Source organism: Gadus macrocephalus, chromosome 7 (genome assembly GCF_031168955.1).
Source record: "Gadus macrocephalus chromosome 7, ASM3116895v1".
Taxonomy (NCBI): Eukaryota; Metazoa; Chordata; class Actinopteri; order Gadiformes; family Gadidae; genus Gadus; species Gadus macrocephalus.
The window spans coordinates 21,666,055-21,689,656 of record NC_082388.1 but is presented as its reverse complement, the minus strand read 5'-3'; the positions used below and the strand labels follow the sequence as shown (position 1 = coordinate 21,689,656).

Below are 23,602 nucleotides of genomic sequence, written 5' to 3'. Positions count from 1 at the left end.
GGTATATTGTGTGGAGCTCAAAAGTTAATCTTTCGTAAATTAAATATATAGCCTAAACGCCTTACACATAATATTGCCATCTGATACCTGCTATGGCTAGTTGTAGGATAATTTAATTCATTTCTGCCTTTTGACACTGTCTAATATTAACCATTTGCCTATCCCCGCTTAACCCCATGCTTTAAAAATAGGTTAACCCATATATTGTTAAGCATGGTAACTAGAAAGCATTGCAATGGGAACCCAACCAACTGATATAGTTCTACCACCCCCTACAGGCAACACACTGTATATATAGCACATACAGTTCTTTATGGATTTAATTTAAACTTTTGAGCTTCAAAAATCAGGTCAGTTCAACAACATTAAATAAAATAAAAATAAGTACACATATTTCAAGTCTAATATTTCTACTATACAGCTGTGGGGGTTTGGTGCTTAAAATGGAAACCTTCATTAAAAGAAATCCACAACTTTGCTATATAGTGTGAGTGTAGCGCCCCCCGGCGGACAAACACAGAAACCACTATAAATCCCATCCTGCTTTGCACCGTATGCGCCGACGCTAGTCCCCACGGCGTTCGAGCTAGGCTAGCTAACGTTAAGCATTCTAACCGGACATGTTGAGCCAATCCTGCCCTAAACAAACAGCACAATAACCGGGTGACTTGGGTGAACCGGGTTAATACCCGCAACGTCGGGCAGCCATGGAAGCCGTTAACGCCTTTAACCAAGAGGTATGCTATGATACACTGACTATGCCATGAAGCTTTCTAGCATGCACTAGCAGGCCGAACACAATGAGTTGGTGTGCTCTTTAATTGGCTAACTACCTGCATTGGTGTACCGCTTGTGCACATCTGCAACAATCGGATGTGCACAAGTGGAAACACCGATCATCCATCTGAACGAATAGATCTGAGTGTTCAATGCGATGTAAACATTGTGGCTGTAGCTAGTACAAAGTTCACTCGAACCAGCTAGCCGCCTTTTGGCCGCCAGCGAGTGTGGGTAGAGCGGATCAACAGTGTAGTTGCTAGCATAAGATGAAGCTTCTTCTCCCAATTAATGCTTTGTGCAATCATCCTTGGCCACAAATGCACAACACAAGATTATGTATGGTGTTGTTCATCGACCATGTACGCCAGTGGATGAGCAGCGGGCATTCCTTGGTGTTCCTTAACGACTGTATACCTGAGCCAAGTGTTTGAGTTTTTTGGGGTGAAATGTTTCCAACTCAGAGGTGCTAGTTCGGGTAATTCAGCTGTGTGGATTGTGATATACACGAGATTTAATTTTATTTTTACTTGCTCTCACACCCACGTTACTGTAATACATGATCATCGCAACTTCTGTGCACCTTCATATTAAGCAATGTATTTGTTGTTTTTAATGCTGTTGTGTTTGTTCACGGGCATCAATTGCAAGCAAGTGGATTCACATTGATTGCTGAAAATGTGCTTGCTGCAGCCATGTTTTTAATTGACAACCTATAGGTCTACCTTGTAACAGTAAAACAGAAGTATCAAAATAAATATTTCACATGGAATGCAAAACAGACATATTTTGAACTGCAGTATACATTTATTAAGTTGGCAATTGATGTTGTATTTATCGACAAGTTATTCTGTCATGGTAATACGAGTTTGAATTGTATGAATGTAGTCTCCAATCACTCACCAGCTTCAAAGTTGCACACTGTAACTATTATTTCAAACCTTCGATTTGAAGGGTACCGTCGTCTTCACTAATATTTATGGAGATGTACAACCAATGTCTGGGCAGGTTGACTCAACACCCAAAGTATTCACATTACAGAACTGAAGACTAATTACTAACTAATTCACAACAGCGAGCATGCGTTACCCGACTGGGGTTTCCTAGCTGGTTTGAATTACAATTGGATACACAACTGTAGAACAATTGTTGTTATAAGTGATTTCCAAGTCTCTAAAATAACCTAAGATTTGGTTGTAGTTTTGTTTCAACAAAAAGAGTCCACGTGTCTATGCGTTTAGTAGTACACTTACAGCTGCAATCCCAGTTTTGTGAAGAGATTATGGTGAGCTTTTCTGCTTGAAAGCAATCAACTTTGAAATCTCTAATATTGGCTCCCTAGACCTTCGACTTGAAATGTAAACACCTACACAACAAAGATGTATGAGATGAGAAATATGCATGACACTGACCTAAATGTGAAGACTCTCACTTTAACTCATTCCCTCAATCCTGTCTTCTTCCCACTCATTCTCCTACTTTAGTTGTTTTCTCTGATGGACGCCAAGCCACCCATCTCTCGGGCCAAGATGGTCTCCATCACCAAGTCTGCCATAAAAGCAATGAAGGTATGGAGGAACATGTCATCCACTATACAGTGTCTAGTCATTGCAAGCATCCTGTGGCTATACTGAAATGTCACAGGATTTAGTTGTGTTGTTTTTGTTATTAACACCAATATTTCTGGTTCATCTCATCCTCAGCTGTACAAGCATGTGGTTCAGATTGTCGAAAAGTTTGTCAAAAAGGTGAGCACAACAAACCAATAAAAAGATGGGTCAACCCCTTTCAGAAGCGAACAATACGCTAACAGACGCGTAAAGTATCAGCGTTGACCTCTGATCGTCGTTCTCTCGTTCTTCCTCCAGTGCAAACCAGAGTACAAGGTATCTGGCCTCTACGTGGTGGACTCCATAGTGAGGCAGTCCAGGCACCAGTTTGGAGCCGACAAGGACGTGTTTGGGCCCAGGTTCACCAAGAACATCAACGGAACGTTTGACAACCTCTGCCTCTGCCCAATGGAGGATAGGGTACGATTCTGATCTTTAAATGAAATCACGGCACAGGCATATCGGTTCCACTACTCTGGAAATGAAACGGGTTTTATGCAGGTTGTATTGGGTGATGCATAGCAGAATGCCACATACCTTTGCAGGATGCTGGATCTAAGCAGAGTGTGTTTGCACCCTTGCTTCCTGTGTGTAGAGCAAACTGGTGCGGGTGCTCAACCTGTGGCAGAAGAACGGGGTGTTTAAGATAGAGATCATACAGCCTCTCCTGGCCAAGGCCACTGGATCTGCCAGTGGGACCTCCAGCTTTCTGAGCATGGACGACCCAGGTAAATGGTTCGGAATAGCCCTCATGTCTGTGTATACTCTGGATGTATTTTAAAGTCTTTTTATATTTGTCTGTGATATTTTGGAGATGCAGGGAATTCAACTGCAGGGTGAGTAGTTTTGTCACTGGAAGGTTCCATACAAGTAAATGCATTCATAAAAGGTCATCGTTCACCAACGTGACTATAAGTTAGACTTATTGGTTCCAAACATTGGATGAATCCCACTGGTCCCATGTTTCACTACAATGCGTTCACACATGAGCTGAACCATCCATGCGCTCGTGTGTGCTGTTGCGTTCCTCACAGCTGTCGATGTGCGTGTCCTTGCAGGCTCTCCTCCGTCTCCGATCAAAGAACCCATGGTTCCCGTGGTGGAACACTCCACCATAGCGACCATCCCTCAGCTGCCAAACTCTGATGCCTTGGCCGCCGTGGCCCAACTCTTTCAGTCCTCAGAGGGACAACAGGTTTGTGCATGCATGTTCACCCGAGTCTTTGGCCCAGGTTCTTGTTTTAATGTGTTTTGTTTGTCGTAGTTGTCTGCAGGATTGATACTTTCATTCCTTCTTCTGGTTGTTCAGTGATTGTGATACATGACGGGACCTCCATTTCTTATTTATCAGCTTCAACAGATGCTCCAGAACTTTCAGCAGCAGCCTTTGAAGCCCCCGATGGAGACTCGCACACAGCCTGCACCCCCCCAACCCCACCTCCAGGTCCAGTCTCAGACCCACCTCCAGGCTCACCTCCAGGCCCACCCCCAACCCCACCTCCAGGCCCACCACCAACCCCACCTCCAGGCCCACCACCAACCCCACCTCCAGGCCCAACCACAACCCAACCTACAGCCCAAGCCCCACTTACCGGCCCAGCCACAATCCCATCTGCCGACCCTGCCACAACCCTACCAACAGGCCCACCTCCAGGCCCAGCCTCAGCCCCACCTCCAGGCCCAGCCTCAGCCCCACCTCCAGGCCCAGCCTCAGCCCCACCTCCAGGCCCAGGCCCAGCCTCAGCCCCACCTCCAGGCCCAGCCTCAGCCCCACCTCCAGGCCCAGCCTCAGCCCCACCTCCAGGCCCAGCCTCAGCCCCACCTCCAGGCCCAGCCTCAGCCCCACCTCCAGGCCCAGCCTCAGCCCCACCTCCAGGCCCAGCCTCAGCCCCACCTCCAGGCCCAGCCTCAGCCCCACCTCCAGGCCCAGCCTCAGCCCCACCTCCAGGCCCAGGCCCAGCCTCAGCCCCACCTCCAGGCCCAGCCTCAGCCCCACCTCCAGGCCCAGCCTCAGCCCCACCTCCAGGCCCAGCCACCGCCTCAGCTCCAGGCCCATAACTTCCTTCCCGGTCTGGGCATGGGTGCCCTGCATCCTCCTCTGTCCACCCAGACGGCCCAGCAGAAGGCAGCCTTCGATAGGGTGAGTCTTTACTTCCATATGCAGCAGTGAACCTGTTTTTGCTAAAAAAAAAAAAAACAGTATTAACGATTCACTGTTAACTCTGTATGTCTTAGAAACTACTGGACCGCTTCGACTATGATGACGAGCCAGAAGCTGGGGAAGAAACCAAAAAAGAAGAGGCCTTGTCATCCCAGCCTTCAAGGTAAGACGCCAGGCCATTAAGCAACAGTCTGGTAGAATTTAAGACACAGAACATAATACTCAAAGTTCATCTTGTTTTCTTCGGTCAAAGTATCCAGCAGCCCGGAGGCTTCCACCAGAACATGGAACGCTTCTCATCACAGATGATGGGCACCACGCAAGATCCATCACAGCAGGTAACCAGACCAGCCTCATTATAAACCCACCATGCTTTTAACTTTATAGATGGATAGATAGACGGGGAACGCCTTGTTTGAGCATTACAATTTGAGTTCTAAACCCATGATTCTAGATTTAGAAAAATGCTTTTATTTATTTTCAATTTTCTGTAATGAACAAATAATGGACCAGATCCTCTTCTTTTCCCAGGCTCAGCTTCCCAATGGGCAGCTCCTGGGATACGGCATGCCACCAGGGCGCCTCTTACCAGGGATGATGTCTCCTATGGGGCAGGCCGCATCTGGTCCTCCCATGCCTGGCTCTGCTGGGGCTCAGGGCTTTCCAGGGGGGGCATATCCATCCCATAATGCAGCGCCACAGGTATTAAAAGCAAATGATCACAACCTATTCTCATTGAAACATTCTGCCATTCAGATTTTACACCAGAAATGATCTATTAAGAAAACTGTATCCCACTATCGCATCACAATTCCAGCTTTCAACAGTATGCACAATCTTAAGATTGGCCCTGTTTGTAAGGCAGGCTTTCCTTTTGTGATTTTCTTTGTCTGGTAACCAGTCACTGGATATCACAATAGAAAAGTCTGCCTTAGAGAAATCCATTGTCAAGAGGGTTCCTGACTCCTTTGCTTGGGTCGGTGTTTTTCTTGACAGCAGGACATGGAAGTGGAGCGATCTGGCTTCAGGGAAAGCCGCCACGGCCGCAGGTCCCTCTCTGGCTCCAGGTAAAGAATCTGGCAACCCATTTTAAAATAAGAGGGTTGAAATAAAATGGCCACAGTGCTTCATCATCAACTTCATCATCATCATCATCATTGTCCTCGCTCTCCAGGTCTCCCAAGAGGAGATGCTCTCGCTCCACCTCCCGCACGCGACGTTCCCGCCACCGGCGCTCGCGCTCCAGGGACCGGCGTCCCCACTCCCCCCACTCCCGCTCGGCGGAGCGCCGGGAGAGGGAGAAGGAGCGCGAGCGGCGGCAGAAAGGCCTCCCGCCGGCAATCGCCGACACCCTGAGCGGTGAGTGTCCTCGTCGTCGTAGTTCAGTCTGACGGATCGTCTGATGGATGTCGTTGCTAAAATGTCCGTGAGCGTTTTGGAGATACCAGGGGCACGAAAAATTATTAACAGATATTCCTATTTTCATCTGAAACAGTGAAAAGCAATCGTATATTTTTCTACATGAAGCAATAAGCAGCAAATAATTTTTTTGGAATTAGTCACAAATAAGATTAATTTCCTGTTGAACGATTAATTAATACACTGAGCTGTAGTTGTTTGGTTAGCGTACACAGTTTTTATAGAATTACTACGAGGATAACGGCCAAGGCTGCGCTGTTGCGCCGCACCAGGCGACGGTTATGGGTTTCAGATAGGGTTTCATGTAACCGAGTCTCAAACTGAATGGTTGAGTGCTTGCCGTTTCATTCCGCCCGTCTGATCCCCTTCGTCTCCCAGTGTGCAGCACCACTCTGTGGGTGGGCCAGCTGGACAAGAGGACCCAACAGCAGGACGTGGCCTGTCTGCTGGAGGAGTTCGGACCCATCGACTCCATCAACGTACGTCCGCTCGCCTCGCGCCGCCCGACTCTGTGTTCTGGGATAAAGGAAAGGTGTTCTGCAAGGGAGAGCAGAAAAGAGTAGAAGAGAGCAAGGTTTTTAGAACTGAACAAAATACACACCTGGGATTGGCAGGGTGCGCGACGGATTCCCCCCGAACCAATCACGGAAGAGATGCCCTGACTGGTCGGAAATGAGTTGGAAGCGGTCTGAAATCTAAACTGTCGGAGGCAGGGACTGTCCAATACAAACATTTAAACCTAGTGTACAGAAGCACCTTTAATTCCTAATGGGAAATGGGGGGTCAGAGCAGAAAGAACTGGACAGGAATTCAAATAGTATGAATTGTGCAGGTAGACGGCTTTTCTCAGGTGGCTCTTGTTTATCTCCCACTGATGAGTTATGTGCAATGTATTCAAAACGCCTGATGTCTAATGTCTTGTGCTTTGCGGGCCCGGTCCAGATGATCCCGCCCCGTGGCTGTGCCTACATCGTCATGGTGGAGCGACAGGACGCCTACAGGGCCCTGCAGAAGCTTGGAAGAGGCAACCACAAGGTCAACCAGAAGGCCATTAAGGTACGGGAGGGCCCTTCCTGCAGCACTCTGCCTCACTCGTAGATCAGTCCATCTGATCGATGTAGTCGCTAAAATGTCCGTAAGCGTTTGTTAGATACCAGAGGCGCGAGTTAAGTTGTAAAAGTATCTTGCTGTGTCTAACGATCAGCCTAGAAAGGAAAATGGAAAGGTATTCCTATATTCATCTGAAACAGGGAAAAGCAATTGTATGTTTTCCTAAATGAAGCCACAAGTATTTTTTACCAATTGATTTAACGATAATATTTGATTTAGTTACAAAAATGATTTGATTAATTAAATCATTATAAGGATTTTATTTTATAATGCAGAACACGGCGGGACCCTAAAAGTCGACCGGTTGAATCGTTGTTCGGAGAGAACGAGGCAACTACCGAATTATCTCGGTTGAACTGTTTTTGTGAGGGCATTATAATAACCGAATAAAACAGGATATATAGGCTTGGATACAGGAATTTACTGCTTTACTTCATAGGAAAGAGAAAGTAATCATTACAAGAAAACTAATGCTTCATAAGGAGATGTGTCTGTTTCTTGTTAGATTGAATGAGAGATGTTGTGTATTTGTTGTTTGATTGTTACTGTGTCTGTATACAAGCTGCTCAAACTAATTGCCCCTGGTGGGATTAATAAAGTTGTATTGTATGTAAACGGGTATTTCCCTGTCGTAGAATGGCCTCACCTATTTGTCACCACATGTGGTTGATGTGAACGTTAATCACCGTCCATGTCGTTGATTGAGCGTTCTGTTTTTGACAGATCGCGTGGGCTTTGAACAAAGGCATCAAGCCGGACCTGAAGCCCCTCTGGGATGTGGAGCTGGGGGTCACCTACATACCCTGGGCCAAGATCAGGGAGGACCAGCTCGAGGACATCCAGGAAGGGGGCATGCTGGACGTCGACACTCTATCCCCAGGTGAGCAGCGAAGAGCCCTTCAGCCATGAGCCCAAGCAGCTGTACCCCCCATGTTTCCTCTTGACTTTATTACAGTACTGGGGTTTATTGGTTGCATCTTGTGACTTGCCGTTCATCAAAAATAAATAAACGGCAATAATGTGTTTAGCCTATCTATAATAATTGGTTTTATTCCATTCGTCCTGTTAGAGTGGAAAGGAGTGACGAGCCTGGAGCCACAGGGAGAGCTCCCTCACAACGGGCGCTCTGAGCCTGCTCAGAACCAGGACACATCGGCTCCACCGGCTCACCCGCCCCAGGTCTGTAGCCCATGAGCCATCGCTCGTACCCGTCCTGAAGCCGCGTCTTACCTTTTGTGATGCCTCCTCCAAGGCTGAGCTCTTCTTACTGACCATAACACTAGAAGGTCAAAACAGATCGCCACCCCTGGTGGTGACCCAGATGATTACACAGTGCCGTGAGCAGTGGTCAGTGACCACTGCTCACGGTGCATCCATGCGACGAAAGCACCGGTGACCACCGGTCACCGGTGCTTTCGTCGCATGGATGCACTGGGACTTTCACGGATTGACTTTGATGGCTGTCCCCCTTCCCAGGGTACCCCGGGGCAGCTGGCGATGGTGGGCCCCGGTTCCTTGCAGCCGCCGGGCCATCCTGGACCCATGGGCATGCCGCCGCCCTCCTTCCCGCCCGGCGTCCCCCCGCCGCCCTTCATCAGACCCGGGTTCAACCGCATGCAGATGCCCGCAGGTAGCGGTAGTCAGCACTGTGAGCCTGCGAGCCCCCTGTCTGTAGCCCTTCTGTTTGTGTCCTATCGCACTGTGGAGCGGTCCTCCCTCACCTTTAGCGTTTGCCCCCCCCCCGTCAGGTTACCCCCATGCAGGTGAGATGCCTCGAGGACCGCCTCCCCCTGGGCAAGGGGTCGAGGACCTCTCCATGGACCCAGCTGGACTGGCCAACAGGAACGGTGACGAGAGGCCGGAGGGGCCGCACCCATATAACAACCAGATGGGACCCATGGGTCAGTCTAAGCTAGGTGTACTGTTTCAGATGATGGGTGCGGGGGAACAGTGTTCATTTGAACGAGGCACTGCTCTCTGCGTAGTTTCAGAGGTGTGGCTGGTTCAACCGTGCTGCCATGCGGTCTTCATCAGGCTGTGCAATTATTCGTTCATAATGTGGTTCATGAAGTTTAATTCTATGTTTGTATCCATAATAAATGTATAAATAAAGCAAAAGAATAAAGCATTCGGAGAGAGGGGGGGAGAGGGAGAGAGGGAGAGGGAGAGAGAGGTGTGTACCTTTTTCAATGCAATACGTTTATAATGTTGAAGGATGCCAGGCCTAGCCTACATTCGTGCCAGCCCTGTTCGACTGTCGTCCGATTTTGCTGAGTCATTGGGTGGAGTGCGACACTTGTCCGACTCCCGCCCCTCTTGAACCAATAATCTTGGACGAACACATTGAAGAGGGCTCACCACTTGGCAGCAGAATACTTTGTTCCTGTTTTAGTTGACTGGGGCAAACACACACTGATGGTGCAAATTATTCTATAAAATCAGTTCTATAAAACTTATTGCCTGACCCTCAAGGGGCTCGGTACAATACTCATCCCTAATGTAACCGCCGTTATGACTGTTCACTCCTCAATTAGATTACATTCATTTGGTTACTCTTGTTACCAAATGATATGCATAGGCATTTCCAAATGTAGCCTTATTTATATATTTGCAATATTTTTATTGCTGCTGAAAGACACCTTTAGAAGCAGATAATCTCTGGTTCTCAGACTGAGACCTTAAACCAGCATTCTGAAGGAGAGGGAGATATAAATGTCATGTTAAGAACATAAAGGAAGTCCGTTGCCCCAGTAACAAAGTGATGAACTACAAGTCGCTGGCTCTGTTTTCTGAGCAGCCTAACGAGTCCCGATGTGCCGACTAAAGCTTCTTCTCCGTGGCGTCTACCTTCCAGGTCCCCAGGGGAGCGGACCACCGGGAACCCTCCCCCCTATCGGGGGGCTGCTGGGGGCCCGGCCCGGCATCATACCCCTTCAACGCCCCCCGGGTCTCCCCCCGCCCCACATGCAGCGGTTCCCCCCCCCCCACGGCCCGAGACCCCTCCATCCCAACATGCCCCCCATGCTGCCCCAGATGCTGCCCCGGGGGCCCCACATGCCCATGATGCGCCACGACCTGCCCCCGCCCCTCCCGGGAGGCTTCGGGATGATGCCGCCCCACATCATGAGGGGACCCTTCCCCCCGCACGGCCCCCCTCCCCCGCCGGGGCTCCCTCCCCCGCCCCCGTTTGTCCGACCGGCGGGGCCCCCGCCCGGGGCCGAGGAGCCGGACGACGGGCCCTTCAGGGGCGGCCGGCCCGGGTTCAGGGAGCCGGAGGCTGAGCGGGACTGGGAGCGGGAGCGGGGCTTCGCAGCGGGGAGGCGTCCGTTCGACGGCGGCCGGGGGCCCGAAGGGGAGAGGGCGGGCGACGGGAGGGAGCGTCTCGGCGGCTGGCAGGAAGAAGGAGGCAACGCCAGGGGAGGAGGCTGGGATAGGGATCGGGAGAGGGAACGGGACGGAGAGCGAGATAGGGACAGGGACAGGGATCGCAACAGGGATCGAGAGAGGCCCCGGGATCCGGAGAGGGTCAGGGATCCAGAGAGGCCCAGAGATCCAGAAAGGCCTAGGGATCCGGAGAGGGTTAGGGATCTGGAGAGAGTCAGGGACCCAGAGAGGCCAAGAGATGCGGAGAGGGTCAGGGATCAGGATCGGGTCAGAGATCCCGAGAGGCCCAGGGATCCCGAGAGGCCCAGGGATCCCGAGAGAGATCGGGATCGGGACAGGGACCGAGAGCGTCATGACCGGAGAGAGAGGCGGGGCAGCCCGGAGGCCGACCGGGACCGTGGGCGGGGCGAGGACGGAGAGCGGGAACGCGGGCGGGCCGAAGGAGGAGAAAGGGGGAGGGGAGAGAGGAGAGGATCGGAGAACAAAGACAAGGACAGGCCGCGGCGGTCCGAAAAAAGAGAAAGAAGTTCACGCTGGGACAACAACGATCGGCTGGCTGAACTGGAAAACATGGCCGTCCTCCGTAACTCTGAGAGCACAGAACCTGCTGCTGCTGCTGTGGCTGCTGCTGTGGCTGTGGAACTCCCCGGGAAACCCAACGAGCAGTTGGTTAGTGAACCCTCTGAGCAAAAGACACAATCAGAACCTTGTGACGCTCGAGTTCCAGCCCCTTCAGAGCCTTCTCAAAGTGACAGCACATAGGCCACAGAGGAATCACATGCGGACCTACTTCCCAGCCATTCTCCCTGCTAAGATCTAATGGTTAAAGACAGACAATATTTGACAATTCTGACTCCCAAGCCCTGACAAAATATTCAATAGACATCAAATGGAGAGGCCTGGAGAGATTGGTAAGGTGGTCGTTTAAATGTTTTAGGCAGAGGAGAACGACAGAAGTAGTATTGATTTGTAGGCAAAACTGGTTTACATGCTGCATTACCCTTTGTTGAATTTCATGGTCTTCATTTTTGAACAAAGTGGTTGTGATGTTAATTGGATTGAAATGCGACCGATTTAGAAATAAGCTGTCAGAAATGGGGACACATTTACAGTTAGCAGACGCCTTGATCTAAAGTGACTCCAAATTAGTAAATTCTGACCCGAAGTGGGTCGGAGTGCACTTCCTATTTCAATCGGAGTATGAAGCAACTCGTGGAATGCATGCATGTCAGTTCCCCCACTATTTGACGTTTCTGAAATGTCAGCGATTTCAGGCTATCTGATATGTTTAATGTGGACATTGAGTTACACAACACATGATTTTTTTTTTTTTTTTTCAGTGTGTCTTGCATTCACTGTATCCCATTTTCATCTTATTCTTGTTGTATTCTGGTAACCACTCACACTACTGTATTGTAAACACAAATTACAAGCAAATAGTGTGGCATTGGAAATGAAAAAAAACCTTCACATTTTAATATTAGGTTCAAATGAAGTAAAGAAAAAACGATCATCTTTGTATTTGTTATTTTTTTATGAATTGTTTTATAAATGTTTGGCATCCCACATGTCATGTTCTCTGCTGTCACATTACAAACGCATCATTGAGTGCACTTGTTCATCCTTTTTGAATGGTCATACCTGACACTACACAGTGCAATGTTTCAATTACATTTCATGTCACGGTGTGGATGAAATTGTAGTTCGTAACTGTCCTGTGAAGTGCAGCTGCTAAAGTGTTCCAGCATCAAGAATATTTCCACTTGTAGTGAAAATTCAGGGTTAGAAAGACAGTGTTGAGTTTAGGAGTGAATCACATTTCTTGGCTCTCACTCCAAGGATATGCATAGACATTTATATCTACTGCATCTTGAATAACTCATCCATAATATTATCAGATAGACAGTCCACTACCGAGTTGGGTAGTTCCAAAAAAATGTCAGATGAACATATGTACTGTAATTGGCAAGAATTTGCTAATATTTAAGGTATTCCCCATGCCTTTAACACTTTTTTTTTAAACCGAATATGTTGGAAAACTGCTGTGTATATGCTTTGTCTCACAAACTATGTTTGAAAGTCGCAAATACAAAAACATACACCGGCCCTTTGCTTTCATGTTTTTAATCGGCTTCTGATTTTGAAAGTTGAGATGTTTCTATGATTGGAAATTAACAATAAAACATAGACATGAAATCTACAGTATTTCAGCTAGATGAAATTGTTTTTAATAAACTATTTTTCTACCAAGTTATTTTTCATATTTCCTTTTGGTGTGATCTGTAGTCAGCCTCCTTTTTTTTTTTTTTTAACCTTTACCCAGATAGAGCCAGGCAAATCTTGTAATTGGACATGAGTCTGGCTATCACAATTAATTATTACAGACTGAATAAATTATTTATTGTTTCCCTGTACTAAAAAATATTGACTTTGAATAAGGAAATCCATGCTAATAATCAAAGAAGTTCCTCGGTTTTTATCGATATAACGGTCGTTTTTTAGACTTATCCCTGTGTATGTGTGCGTGTGTGTATATTTGTGTTTGGGTGTGCTCTTGCATGTGCGCGCGCAGCTTTAAGTTATTCAATCTCTGACCAATGAAATCCCGTTTTATTCGTGACGCTAATCATCAACGATTGGACGACTCCAACAATTTTGAGATGACCCACCCGGCCATAATCCCCTCGCTAGCAAGACACTTCCCAACTCTGTAGAACGAACGGTGAATACAGTGACATTTCTTTAAAAATGGTGCTGAAGGCTGTCTGTGTGTTGAAGGGAACCGGGGACGTTACCGGAACTGTTTTCTTTGAACAAGAGGTAATGTATATATGGATATAAATCACGATGTAAAGATCGTTGTTATGCGTAGGTGGTCGTTCGTCCACATGCGTTTCACGGCATTGGTGAACTTCGGTCATTCAAGCTAAAACGTAGCTTGAGTTTCACATTAAACATCTACGAAATGAGCCTAAATCCAATGCGTGTAGTTTATTTATGCAAAATTGCATATATCTTTGCGCATGTATATCTATATGCACCTACGTCAAAAAGATAGCAACCTCGCAAAAACAATCACTCGGTTACAAAACCTCGCCATGTCGAGGACACTGGAACCGCTAGAAGCACTCGGTTACAACCACAACCTTTGACCACCAATGACTGCTGTACTCGAGCTACTCTTATTTTGTCAAATATTAACGTGACATTGTCGCCCTGAAGGTGCTTTTGTTCTTGCAGTGTTTCCCGCGAAGTTTCCCGCATTCTAAGCTGCTTTTGTTCTACGCTTTATACTTACTAGATCTAAACGTTAACCTCAACCAAACCGTGTACATAGGGTGTGTAGCTTTTTCAATTGCAATACGTTTAAAATGTTGAATGATGCCAGGCCTAGCCTAGAATTCGTGCCAGCCCTGTTCGACTGTCGTCCGATTTTGCTGAGTCATTGGCTGGCGTGCGACACTTGTCCGACTCCCGCCCCTCTTGAACCAATAAACTTGGACGAACACATTGAAGGGGGCTCACCACTTGGCATCAGAATACTTTGTTCCTGTTTTAGTTGCCTGGGGCAAACACACACTGATGGTGCAAATTATTCTATATTGGCTGCGTCTCTGCAGTTCGATATTTGTGTTATTGGATGCATTTAGAATAAGTAACATGCAAACATCAACATCCTTCACTGCTGTCGTGTTTTCAGTCTTTGATTCTAAATCCTGTGGGTCATATCCTGGTATTTGTGTTGCTTTTATTCACTATACACTACCTTGCTGGCATTACATATCTGTTCTTGTTTTTCAGTTCCTTTTTGAGTATTAACTGACGCTCTCTTGTCACATAGTTCTGACGCACCGTGCTTGCATGCCCCTCTCCCTGACGCTGCTGTGCTTTGTTGTCCTCGTCCTCCAGGGTGACGGCGCCCCCGTGAAGCTCTCAGGACAGATCGCAGGGCTCGCTGCAGGAGAGCATGGCTTCCACGTCCATGCGTTTGGAGACAACACTAATGGTGAGGAGATTATCAGGAACTGCTTTCTCTATTTTCAACCAAAGCAGCTTTATTTTAAGTAAAAGCTAAGCTGTTTGCTACATGCACACCACGTGGATACATCTTGCTGTTTTTAAATGTATGTATTCCTCCCTAGGGTGCATCAGTGCAGGTCCTCACTTCAACCCCCACAAAAAGGACCATGCTGGGCCTAACGATGTAGACAGGTGAGCCGAGTCAATATTAACCCAACAAGGGGAAATTATTCCTTTTCAAAGTTTATTTACTTTGCAGACATTTGGGATTTTTTTCCAAAATGTCTTGCAATACCGTTGGTGCATGTATTCTCTATTGTAAGCCCCAGTGGGAATCATAACCCAACCAATCCTTATTCCGCTTTACTCTTGTCCCGACCGGTTCAACCGGTCTGAATACTGGATTTTTACATGCAGACCAGCACTTCTTTGCAACTGGGATACGAGTTGCTTGTCTGTTATTTGGCTAAACTATTATTTTAACTTAAAATCTTGCCGTTTTGTGGACTCTTTTATCCAAAATGTCTTTCATTACTGTGAGCACTGCTGACCACATCAGGTTACATTTTTTTCCCCTCTTTGTTTGAACAACTTTATCAGCCAAGCAGTTGTAATCTGTGAACCTGCTTTTTTTTCATTACCTGCAAAATGGTCCAATCTATCCACTATTGGCGGGTATCCATTTTGAACCCTGCAAGATGCTGCTGTGCCAGCAGAATGTGATTGCATGTCCTTTGCTCTGTTCCTGGGCCATTTTGAAACCTTACTATGCATCCCTAGAACACTATCACGGTCATCTGCATTTTCAACCCCTTGTTCCTCAATCCCTATATAGTAAATAACACTATAATATATATTTTGCTATTTATGGTATAATTAATGCAGGGAATAGGGGAACCATTTATGTATCGGATGAAACTGATGACAATACTGATGCTATGCGTCGTGGCTCGCAGTGCTTCATTTAGTGTACACTACGGTGTGGGCACAAAAGGTATTAGGCACTACAAAATGTTGACGTCCGAAATAGTGTACCACGTATGCCCCTCAAAGAGCGACGCTCCTGTACTGTCTTGACACAACTCGAGTCGGTATCCTTTCCAAGTGCTATGCAGATTTCACTCCCTCAACGCTGACTTTGCTCTCTTATCCCGGGGGACCATGATGCAATGGCAACCCTCCGTACTTGTTTTCATGGCCTAAACCCCTTGTTGCAGGCATGTTGGAGACCTGGGAAACGTGACCGCCGGAGCTGATAAAGTCGCCAAGATCGACATCACGGATAAGATGCTCACCCTAAATGGCCCATTTTCCATTGTCGGCAGAACCATGGTGGTAAGGAAGAAGTCTTAAGTCTAAACAAGGGACTTCGGTGGCCGTTAGTGTGGTGTTTGTGTATTAAACATTGTAATGCGTTGGTTACTTTGGTGCGGTATTGAATAAGCCTCAGAAAACCAGCTTAAATCTCGCAAGCTCACCTCCGGTGGTGCCTTGAACCACACGACACAGGTAGCTAGCTGCCGACAATATTCACTTGGCCAAACAGCATAACGGTTGCAATGGCCCAAATAAACAAGCCTGAGCCTGCATGGGCCCGACCCATTGGCTGCCTTTTTGGCCCCACCCAGACTTGAGGACAACGGGCAGTGCCGTCTTGATATATTTATGCTGCTTAGGAATCCGTTATTTGAACGCAAATTTTTACTTCAATGAAAATGGTACGGGTAATGTTTGCTAATGGCATTTACTTTAGAAATACAACACTTCACGGTACTTCATCGTTAATGCAATGTTGGAATTGAAAGCTTAAATATATATATTTTTCATAGATTCACGAGAAGGCTGACGATCTTGGCAAAGGTGGCAACGAGGAGAGCCTGAAAACCGGCAACGCCGGTAGTCGTCTGGCCTGTGGAGTGATCGGAATCTGCGCCTGAACGATGCTTCATACCCCTGGCGTGGACGGCACGGAAAAACCTCAGGCCCTTCCCCTGTACTAGCCGCTTAGAAAGACCAACATGGCAACCTGGTGTGACTTATTGTTGTTGAAACCCCTCTATGGTCTTTATTGAGCCGCCTAAAAAAGAAGCACTTAACTGTCTGGTTGGGTACTGCCTTACATGGGACTGTTGTATGAATGGCTGTTGGCATGCGTGTTTGACCATCAGGTTTGTTGCAAAATAAAATGGGTAATGCGTTGAGCAATGTTGTTCACTCCCTGTTTGAAGTTGCTTAATAAATGTACTTTGACTGAATTGTGTTTGTTCTCCTGAAAATATTGTGTTACATGACGACAGGAATATCAAATTAATTTATGACTGTTTGATTTGGTTCTAAAATCGAAGGACCATGTATTGGTAGTCAAATTCAATGTGGGAATATTTTTCTAATGGTTCAATGATGTAAAAGTGTTTCAAGCTTTATCAGCTGAATACACTGTTCAAAGTTCATGTGTTGGTTCTTCGTATGGATGATTCAGTTAGCAAAGGTCACGTCGGAAATGGCATTACATTTTATATCCGCTAGAGGGCGATGTCACTGTTAAAATCGGCAATATATAAAAGTAAAGCAAAACACGATGGCTAATGGTCTCCCCGACACTATTCAAGGTAATTATTCGAAGTAGGCCTACCGCTTTTACCACTTTATGTAAAGTTTTAAAGGAGAAGGAAACGCTTCATTGATCGAGTAAGACTTTAACGGACAAGGTTGTTCAGAGCATAATGGGCCGAAATTTAAAAGCTAAATTTCTAGTCTATAATAAACGGATGTTTTGATGAAAAAACCTGGATTCAAATATAATCCCATACATGTGCTATTCATTACATCCATGATATTAGACAAGACATCTGTGGCCTGCATCTGCCAATAGACACATGCTCTTAAACAAACCCATGTCCACAGATGGCCGGTGTATGTCTTCTGAAATGACATGCGACTCCTCAAGCACCCTTCACTGGAATGGCGGAAGCCCCTGTGTGAAAGGACTTGGAGCCGTGGGGGCTCTGTCAGTATGAGACAGCCCCTCAGGGAATCATCACCAGGCAAGCCACAGACGAGCTGCATTTGACAATTCCATCAGATTTCATTTCCAGCATTTTAAGACCTGCAGTACTGCAGTTACGTACGTTATTGAATGGCTGAGCTAGGAAGGAAAGGGGATTTGTGTTCATTTGATTAAGATCTGTTCTGGAGTTTGGCAGAACAGATCTTGACAGGTTGAGGTTGATGTAGGCCTATCTTGTGTTTCCTCAGGTGGGCTGTCTTCCTGCTGCTGCTGAGCGACCCGTATGCATTCTTCTCATGCTGTCAAAAAAGCAAGTGCAAGACATGGCCTACCTTGACCTGGTGTAACGCAGCCAGCCGTGCGTGAGGACAGCCCGGCTGTAAAGGCTGCTATAAACCGTGTGAGTGATCGGAGTGGAAGCAGATGAATAATAGAGATCAATGGTACTGGCAGATGAAACAAACCCTAAAAGACACAATAGAGCTAAGGAGCCTGCAATGGAAAATATCAATTTAATTCAACAGCTGAAGAGAAGCTGTAAAAGCACTGAATTTTTCATCTGGTCAGGGATGAGACTTGGGGCACTACATTAATGAAAGAACGTATTTAAAGTTGAGCTATTGTTAAAATGTATGTTTTTTGGTAGTAGAAGTCATTGTGGGTGGGCTGTCCACCAGTGCAACATTACTTTGGGCTACTCCCAAATAAGCTGGAGAACCAGTCTCACAGGCCAGGTTGAGACTCCCAATGCTTTTGTGTCATACAGTGCCGTGTGTCGTGAGTGTGCGTGTGTGTGTGTGTGTTGACGTTAGAACCGATGGCATCTACCAGTAATAATTGCTCACATGCAGTCACTTGTTCTAGGTGGTGGCACTACCAGTAATGGCATAGGTGATCGGTCTAAAGGATGAGTCAAAAGGGGAGTTTCACGTTTAATACGGATAAAATGGATGCAAGTGGCCAGAAGTCTGTTTCAATGAGACATAATATCCGTTTGTGTACGCTGTGATTCCTTGATTTTACCTTTACAGGCAGAAGGGCTGTCATGTTCTCCCAACAATTACATCACACGTCATTTTGGGTTCACGTGAATGGAGGTAATTGCTCATTTGTTTAATCTAGGCACGAGCGTGTGAATATGCAACCCTGGAGGTTGGGCCTTCGGGCAGGTGTTCCACTCTACGCACCAGATGCGCTGACAAAAACCAGTGTGGTCACATATCTCGGGATGTCTTCCCCGTACCCTACCCCCTTGGGGTGCAGTAGACCACGTTTGGCTCAGGCATCAGCCTCACGCACCTACAGCTGCGTTGCTTCACAGAAGGGCAGCCAGCCATCCTCTGATTTAATCCGATGTGTAATTATCTGCCTCTCAAGGTTGATCACACGCTTGTATTCGATTAAGGGCGGCAGGATAATCGCTTGAAACGTGCTTAATATCCTTTTGTTATTGGAACAATAGCTGATGGCTTTAATGGAGGTTCAGGTGATGCCGTCGTGTGCTGTTCCGTGCGCCGGAGCAGCAGTGAAAGTCCACCTTCCCGGTACGCTGTCGACTGACGTGTTTTGAGAGACTAGGGCCCACAGGTTAGGGGTCAGGTACCATAAAGGGGTCCCCTGCCGTGAGACATAAGTGGTCGGTAGAGGGAGTAATTACTAGGCCCGTGTGAGCTAACCTCCGACCTCCTCTGGGCTGGGGCCTCATGCAACCACAAGCCCTGAAGGTTTTTCCTATTCCGGGTGAGTGAGGGTGTTTATCCGAGTCATCCTTACTAATTGGATATGATAAATTCGTGGAAGTTTACGAAAAATAAAAGATGGGAAAAAAAAGTACTCGTGAAGCATGACCATCAACAGAGAGATAACGAAGACAGACGGAATGGAACTTATTTGAACCTTGGAAATGTGTCGTGAAACATATAGATGACAAAACAGGGCGGGGTCACTGCGCGACCGCACGATGTGGTAAAGGGTGCTGCTGTGAAGTGATTTATATTAGTGCAGTGAATGATGATTGGGAACAGGTGAGCGGCGTTCATAGTCTGGAGATGATGTTCTCTGGAATTAGGGCGTCGACCTGCTCCGTGACATCAACATGAGATCAGGATTCAATAGACTGTGAAATATTCCACACAATAGGCAGACACGCAACGCTTACGATCATCCATTTACTCGTCAGCCCCACAGAAAACGCATTGCCTTGGGCCTTGAGCTCAACAAACTGCCAGTTTTATGTGGCCGTTGTACAACAATGGTATCTCAGGCCGCCTAATTATATATAAATAGAATATATAATATATAATATGACAAGACTAATTGTATATTACATAGCAATGTGACACCTTTTCCTTTTTTCCCTTCCTCCCGTGAAATACATCCCCCCCTCCCCCTGCACAAACACACACACACGCACGCACTCGCCCGCACACACGCACACACGCACGCACGCACGCACGCACGCACGCACGCACGCACGCACGCACGCACGCACGCACGCACGCACACACACACACACACACACACACACACACACACACACACACACACACACACACAAACAAACACAAACGCCATGTTTGACCTCCTTTGGCCCTGTTCTACTTCCAGGTCACTCGGGGCCCCTGGCCAGAACACTTAGCTGTTTATCTTTATCACGGTTCCCCTGAAGCTAGAGTGGTGATCGTGCCATTACTGTTTTTGCTCCAAAGGATGTGGAACAGATTCTCCCTCTACATTTAATCATTTGTAATATCGCAGTGGAAATGTTTTGTGTTTGGTCTGTGGCTTCGCTGTTCTGTTGAGGACGTGAGTTGTAGTTGTGCATTTTTATTTATTATCGTTATATCTTATGTTCAGTTTTACGGTGCGTCCTTCAATTCCAGATGCTTTATAATGATGCTTTATAAATAAATTGGACTGTGAACACAACTAATAAGATGCTGAATAACAAATGTTTCATTGTGCGGGTGAATAATATGTCTGGAAGCTATTCACCACGATGGATGAGAAGGGGTTATGTGTTAGATAAAGGATGGTTAAAAATAGGTGCACAGTTCAAAATAGTTACATGTCGGTAAGAGATGGTTCATTCTAGGTAATGGTTTGGTGTCTGAATCTGGAGACACATGGAAATAATAATCACCAGACCAGCCTGTGTGTGTGTGTGTGTGTGTGTGTGTGTGTGTGTGTGTGTGTGTGTGTGTGTGTGTGTGTGTGTGTGTGTGTGTGTGTCTGTGTGTGCGTGTGTGTGTGTGTGTGTGTGTGTACACACGTACACACGTACATGTGAGTGCATGTGCGCTTGGTGTGTGTGTGTGTGTGCGTGTGTTCTATTATAGCTCTCTCATCAAATGTGTGTGACATATGCTGTTCAGGTGTGAAGGAGTGTGTAAGGGCTCCACCACACCGAACCCCACAACCCTCCTCCTGTTGTAATGGAGAGAGAGAGACAAAGAGAGAGAGAGAGAGAGAGAGAGAGAGAGAGAGAGAGAGAGAGAGAGAGGTGGCCCTGGGGAGGGGGAGAACAGAGAGAAAGGATCATCTGAGAAAGAAATGGGCGCCACGACCATCTCTGAGAGAATGGACATTCTAGAATGTCTACGGCCAGACTAGGAAGAATGTTAGAACAGCTTTCGGAATTGTTCTATGCTTTCTCTTTCTCTGCCCTCTCTCTCCCTGTGGCGTCTGCCTCACTCTGCCAACATCTGCCGTTCACACTGGGGTTTGCGGAAACACAGATCTCTCTTAAAAGATGTCTGGCTTTTCTCCTGCCTCTGCCAGGCTGTCTGAATAGATCGCTGTCAGAAACGTAAAGGTTTTATATGCGCATATTTTTCTTTCTTTTCGATCAGCGACGCAGAATTATTCTACATTTCAAACCACACTTTGTTAAATAATTCATCAAACGGTACAACCCACTTTCAAAGTTGAAGTGCGTTTTTTTTCTTTTTCTATGTAATAAAATCCTATTATTTAAATGTAGTCAAAACGATCAAAAAGGCAATTTGACACCACTGTTTATTCAGCATGAACCCCTCAATGTGTTTGAGTATGTGTGTGATTATCTGAAATCCAAACCCAATGCCATTTGTTTCCAAGAGGCTTCAAGCTATTCGTTCTATGAACAGGCTGTACCCTGGATGTATTACATGTATTTCCATTTTTTACACTTTTACCTCCTCCATTTTCTTTAGAAACCGGAAGAGACAATGGTAACCCTTCCTTTTACAGTCCCCTAATTACTAGGTATTTACCCGGTACATCCATGGTAAATCATAGTGTATTACTGGGTAATTACCACTGGTAATATAAAGGTATATACAGAGGTAGTTACCCGGTAAATACATGGTAAATCATGGTGTATTACTGGGTAATTACCACTGGTAATAAGAAGGTAAATACAGAGGTAGTTACCTGGTAAATACATGGTAAATCATAGTGTATTACTGGGTAATTAACACTGGTAATAAGAAGGTAAATGCAGAGGAATTATCCGGTAAATTATAGTGTATTACTGTGTAATTACCACTGGTAATAAGAAGGTAAATACAGAGGAATTACAGCTGAGGTACTAATGCCGCTTTTCCACCGCACATGTAGCTCGACTCGACACGACTCGACACGACACGACTCGACACGACTCGACACGGTAGCAGCACGGGTGCTTTTCCACCGCCAATAGTACCTCCTGGACGTGGGCGGGGTCGGCTGCGCGAAAGGGCCGTGACGTATTTTTGTACGCGACGCAAACAAGACCTACGCAACCCACACATGGACAGAACCCACATAACAACAATGGAGGACATCGATATCATTACTATTATTAGCTGGCATATTGAAGAAGTTGAAGAAGTGGAATATATGTTGGCTGCGGCGCTGCTATGGCTGTTACCAGCATGGTTGCCATGTCGCTCTCGTGACTTCGTCACACTCTCTGGCCAATCAGTGGCCGGCCGTCTGCCGACGTCACCTTTTAGCATCGGCTCAGCTCGCTTGGAACCTAGAGCGAGGCGGTACTAGAAAAAGCAGCCACTTCAGGTACCAGGTACCATGTTTTCGCGGTGGAAACGCAAAAAATGCGAGCTGAGTCGAGTCGAGTCGTGTCGAGCTGGTACCATGCAGTGGAAAAGCAGCATAAGTAAAACCTCCACTATTACCCATCAACTGAACTAAGTACCTTGTAGTTTTAACTGTTTTAGGTTGGTAATAATTCCGATATTGCGTACTTCCTAGGAAATTAGGCAAACAATTCTTAGAAACACCTATTAATTCAAGTTACAATTGTAGTTATCCAAGGTTTATGTTGGTAACAGCCCAAGTTTAATGATGTACTATCTCGAAATTAGCATAGTACTTTCCAATAAATTACTTTTTCTTAGTTATTATTCATAGATACACCCATTTAGTAAGGGTTTATTCGATTTACCACTATGGAATTACTTACCTGGTAACAACCTCCGCAGGAACAGTTTTCCTCTAGTGTCATGGTACATCTTCTTAAATACTGGGTACGAAGCCGTTTGTTTCCATGGTATTACCAGGTTCATACCATATAATTTATAATAGATACATTCTATTGTCCATGCAGTCAACACAAACTTGTACCATGTACATTCTGCGACGTTACCAAGTAAAACACGACAATTTACCCAGTAAGTAAGCTGAAACTGTACTGTAAAAGGAAGCCTCGTTTGTTTCCATGGTATAACCAGGTTCTTACCATATAATTTGTAATATATTATTCCCTTTTCCATGCAGTCAACACAAACTTGTACCATGTACGTTCTGCGACGTTACCAAGTATTACCAGGTTCTTACCATATCATTTGTATCCTATATACGTATAATTCAGTTTGCACATGCTCTTATCACTTAACCATTGATAATCTAAAGCACTACCTTTTACAAATTGTTGAAATAATTATTCATTAATATAAAGAAAAGCCTAATTGCACATTAAATGACTTTATTCATCTTCATTTCTACGATACGTCATAGCCTTGGCCCGTCCCTTGGAGAGATGACATCTAACACCTTCATCACTAAGAACTACTTGAAAGACAATGATGAAGTGAAGGTGAGTGTGAAAGCGTGTGTGTGTGTGTGTGTGTGTGT

General features: G+C 46.3%; 2 protein-coding genes across 3 annotated transcripts; both read left to right on the top strand.

The window, feature by feature from the left end:
- The first annotated feature begins 534 nt into the window (after positions 1–534).
- scaf4a (SR-related CTD-associated factor 4a) lies at positions 535–12,711 on the top strand. Of its 2 annotated transcripts, none has more exons than XM_060057373.1 (19): positions 535–737; positions 2,262–2,345; positions 2,481–2,525; positions 2,646–2,807; positions 2,983–3,115; positions 3,446–3,582; positions 3,739–4,527; positions 4,623–4,711; positions 4,802–4,886; positions 5,080–5,250; positions 5,548–5,615; positions 5,723–5,907; positions 6,346–6,446; positions 6,910–7,023; positions 7,801–7,957; positions 8,147–8,256; positions 8,554–8,707; positions 8,826–8,978; positions 9,932–12,711. In XM_060057373.1, exons 1-19 carry the CDS (start codon positions 708–710, stop codon positions 11,221–11,223), a joined length of 4,059 nt encoding a protein of 1,352 aa, XP_059913356.1. In that variant the 5' UTR covers positions 535–707; the 3' UTR covers positions 11,224–12,711. The 2 variants fall into 2 exon arrangements, with proteins under 2 accessions (XP_059913356.1, XP_059913355.1); XM_060057372.1 differs by having other exon boundaries at positions 5,545–5,615.
- Positions 12,712–13,116: 405 nt separating this feature from the next.
- On the top strand, positions 13,117–16,736 carry sod1 (superoxide dismutase 1, soluble). The gene is made up of 5 exons (XM_060057374.1): positions 13,117–13,281; positions 14,371–14,467; positions 14,604–14,673; positions 15,699–15,816; positions 16,311–16,736. Exons 1-5 carry the CDS (start codon positions 13,210–13,212, stop codon positions 16,416–16,418), a joined length of 465 nt encoding a protein of 154 aa, XP_059913357.1. The 5' UTR covers positions 13,117–13,209; the 3' UTR covers positions 16,419–16,736.
- Positions 16,737–23,602: the final 6,866 nt, after the last annotated feature.